This window comes from Amphimedon queenslandica, unplaced genomic scaffold (genome assembly GCF_000090795.2).
Source record: "Amphimedon queenslandica unplaced genomic scaffold, v1.1 AMPQUscaffold_13152, whole genome shotgun sequence".
Lineage (NCBI taxonomy): Eukaryota > Metazoa > Porifera > Demospongiae > Haplosclerida > Niphatidae > Amphimedon > Amphimedon queenslandica.
In genome coordinates this window covers 80,794-84,459 of record NW_003546612.1, presented here as the reverse complement: position 1 = coordinate 84,459, position 3,666 = coordinate 80,794, and the positions used below count along the sequence as shown (strand labels likewise).

At 34.8% G+C, this 3,666-nt stretch overlaps 2 protein-coding genes across 2 annotated transcripts; both read left to right on the top strand.

Annotated features, from left to right (window-relative positions):
- Positions 1 to 11: 11 nt before the first annotated feature.
- LOC109584904 (histone-lysine N-methyltransferase SETMAR-like) lies at positions 12 to 946 on the top strand. Its single transcript, XM_020000815.1, has one exon. It carries the CDS (start codon positions 175 to 177, stop codon positions 913 to 915), a length of 741 nt encoding a protein of 246 aa, XP_019856374.1. The 5' UTR covers positions 12 to 174; the 3' UTR covers positions 916 to 946.
- Positions 947 to 956: 10 nt separating this feature from the next.
- Positions 957 to 3,658, top strand: LOC105313993 (uncharacterized). Its single transcript, XM_020000814.1, has 4 exons — positions 957 to 1,335; positions 2,901 to 3,048; positions 3,095 to 3,158; positions 3,287 to 3,658. The coding sequence occupies exons 1-4, from the start codon at positions 992 to 994 to the stop codon at positions 3,478 to 3,480; spliced, it is 750 nt and encodes a 249-aa protein (XP_019856373.1). The 5' UTR covers positions 957 to 991; the 3' UTR covers positions 3,481 to 3,658.
- Positions 3,659 to 3,666: the final 8 nt, after the last annotated feature.

Sequence of the window (3,666 nt, the reverse complement as noted above, 5' to 3'; positions counted from 1 at the left end):
TTTTGTACTGCTATTTGCTTTCATTTTTTGCATTGTATATATAATATTTTTTTACTGAATAATATAGACTCATTTTGTACTATTATACTTTTAACTTTTCCTACCAACAACAATTGAGCATGCTCAAATAGATTATTACATACTTATTGTGGTTACTGTTTAGCCATTAAGCCAATGAATTATGAGATAATTGATCAATGTGTTCCTGGTCCTGGTGTCCAGTTGAAACTTGACCATGTCCTTTATGAATCATGTGACTGTCATGTGACCTGTCAAAAGGAGGAGTGTCCCTGTATAAAGAAATGCTTGTATGATGAATATGGAAGACTTTCTCAGGAACTTATGTCAGAGACAACGTGTCCAATATTTGAATGCAATTCAAAGTGTACATGTACCTTAGGCTGTATCAATAGAGTGACACAAAGAAAAGGAACTGTGTTTGATAAAGTAATGGTAAAGGAGACTAGTAATAAAGGAGATGGGTTGTTTGCTAAGGAGGACATTCCTATAGGAACATTCATTGGGGAGTATGTTGGTGAGATTATTAGGGTCTCAACAGCCAAGGAAAGATTGCAGAGCTTGTCTCCTCAAGACTCTTGTTACATAGTACAATTTAAGGAGAATAGTGAGGGCTCTGATGTGATCATGACAACTTGCATTGATGCTCGTTTTTATGGCAACTACACTCGCTTCATAAATCACTCTTGCTCTCCTAATTTGGTGATGGTAGCCGTTCGTCGTGACTCCATTGTCCCTAGTCTTTGTTTCTTTACATGTGCAGCTGTTGGAGCTGAGGAGGAGCTGTGCTTTAGCTATTGCGAGGGAAGTGAGACTGATGAGGTCTCATTGGGTCAGAAACCTTGCTTCTGTGGATCAACAAACTGCAGAAAATATTTACCACTGCAAAGTAGTTAATTATTGATTATTAAAATTAATGTTAATCTTATTTAATAACTGGATTGAGCATGCGCACAACTTTGCTTGAAACAAAATGGCGGACAATGTTGAGCTTGATGACGAGCAATTGTTGAGGAAACTCCTTGAGACTATAGCAAGAGGGAAAGGAGAAAGTTCCAGCTCATCAGAGGGGATACAAGAGAGCGTGGCTCAGCTTCTTGCAGCAGCTCTTAATCAAGTCAGCCAGGAAACAGGCTCTGGTGATATTCTTGCGTCAAATGAGGTCGAGATAAATAATGTGGATAACACAGTTGAGGTTCCCTCTTCTTCTGCTCCTACTGGTGGGATCGCAACTGCTGAGCGACAAAAGAATCTTGGAATTAAGTTTTCTCCTGAGATTCGACGTACAATAGTTAACTATCGTAAAGGAGGAAAGAGGTACGTACACATCTATTTGTTTATTTTACTTGATATATGTACACGTTTTTAAGAAAAGTCCAATTTTATATTTTTTATATGTGTACATGTACTTATGTTACATAGAAATTTTGAATGGATTCCGATCAAAATTGGATTTTTTACGAATTTTTAACGTTGCTCCAAAATTGGCTAAAAGCCCCTGTACTATAGTACAGGGTATTTGGCCAAATTTTGCCAAAAATGACTAGGAGAGAATTTTTCATTTTTATAATTTTTTCTGATGCATATACATGTTCTTATGTTGTATAGAAAGTTTGAGCGGATTCCAATCAAAAATGGATTTTTAACAAATTTTTAAAGTTGCTCCAAAATCGGCTAAAAGTTCCTGTACTATAGTACAGGGTATTTGGCCAAATTTCGCCAAAAATGACTAGGAGAGAATTTTCCATTTTTATAATTTTTTCCGATGCATATACATGTTCTTATGTTGTATAGAAAGTTTGAGCAGATTCCGATCAAAAGTGGATTTTTTTACGAATTTTTAAAGTTGCTCCAAAATTGGCTAAAAGTCCCTGTACTATAGTACAGGGTATTTGGCCAAATTTCGCCAAAAATGACTAGGAGAGAATTTTCCATTTTTACAATTTTTTCCGATGCATATACCAGACATGGGGTCAATTACATTAGAAAGTAATATATTACTATTACTATTAACTAGAAAAAAATTCTATTACTATTACAATTACATGTTTAGTAGATGTAAATGTAATATATTACTATTACTATTACTCCACTAATTTCATTATTACTATTACTATTACTGCATATGCATGACTAAATGTAATCTAATTATATTACGATTACATTATAATTTCAAATCAATTCTCTTTAAAGCAAATGACCATTACATTTTATACTTATAAGTTTCTCAAAAACAGTATCAGAAAGTCTGCATCGTTCCGGTCTAAAAAATTTCCCTCCTATACTGAATACCACTGGAGCAGATGAAACTTTTGTCAGAGCAGACAGACTTGAATGCACATACATGTACCTGTACATGTACATTGAATACTTGTACAATAATGTATTATAATATGTACAATTACTATTATATTACTATTACTTAACTGTCTCCTACTATTACAATTACTATTACTTGGTTTTTTGATTCCTCCATTACTATTACTATTACAATTACTTCAAAACATGTAATCTTTACTATTACTATTACTATTATCTATTACTATTACCCCATGTCTGGCATATACATGTTTTTATGTTGTATAGAAAGTTTGAGCGGATTCTGATCAAAATTGAATTTTTTACAAATTTTTAAAGGTCCGAAATTGGGCCAAAGTTCCTGTACAGGCTATTTCATCAAAAATGGCTCGAAGAAAATTTTTATGAAAACAGCTGAAGGAGACAATCAAAAATGTACATTTCCATGTGCTTAATAATTTATTAAAATAATTATAATAATTGAAAAATGAAGTGCACATCTTTTCTCACTAAAAGGCACTTAGAATGATGCCATATCATGCACATGGACCCTTTTCCTATGCTTCATATTCTTAATTACTCAGGTATCGTGACATTGCTAAGGAATTGGGTGCTTCTGTCAGTGGTGTTCAAAAAGTCTGGGAAAGGTTTTTATCAACGGGTACAATCGGTGACAGAAAGCCTTCACTTCCTGTCGGTCGCCCGCGGAAATTTGGTAAAACAGGAGATGTGGTGAGTAGAGCAGTACCTCTTGATGCATTAATGCTAGTTATCATAGGAACCATCACTACCGAGTACAGAAGAGAGAGAAGGGGAGGAATATATAGAAACCTCAGCAACAGGTTGGTAGTTTCTTTATGAAGACAAAACATTTCAAATTTAAAAATTACATATACAAGTATGAATTGATCATTTACTACTTAACTTAATTAATCGTGCATGCCTGACTTCCCTTGCTCTTTTTCTCCAGGAGAGTGTCCATTGCAAGCAGTTCTCATAACTGATGATAATAATATCGAAGAACCAATGGACGTCCCTGGGGCTACAGTTGAAGTGGTTGCTACAACCACCAACTCAAACCAACCTGCTTCAGTGACTGAAAAGAAGAGCACTAAACGTAAAATAACCACTCCCACTTATAGAGAGGAGCTACTCTTAAAGTGAGTGATTGGAAGTTTTTTATTTACAAAATTTCCGAATTTATTTATTCTTCCCAATGATGAGATCATCCTTGCGCTCAGAGTGCCATGGCAACTGTTGCTATGACACCAAGAAGACGAATTGGGACCTGGTATTCATTACTAGGGCAGAGGGAAACTGATAGAATTATAATAATATTGTAACCTTGAA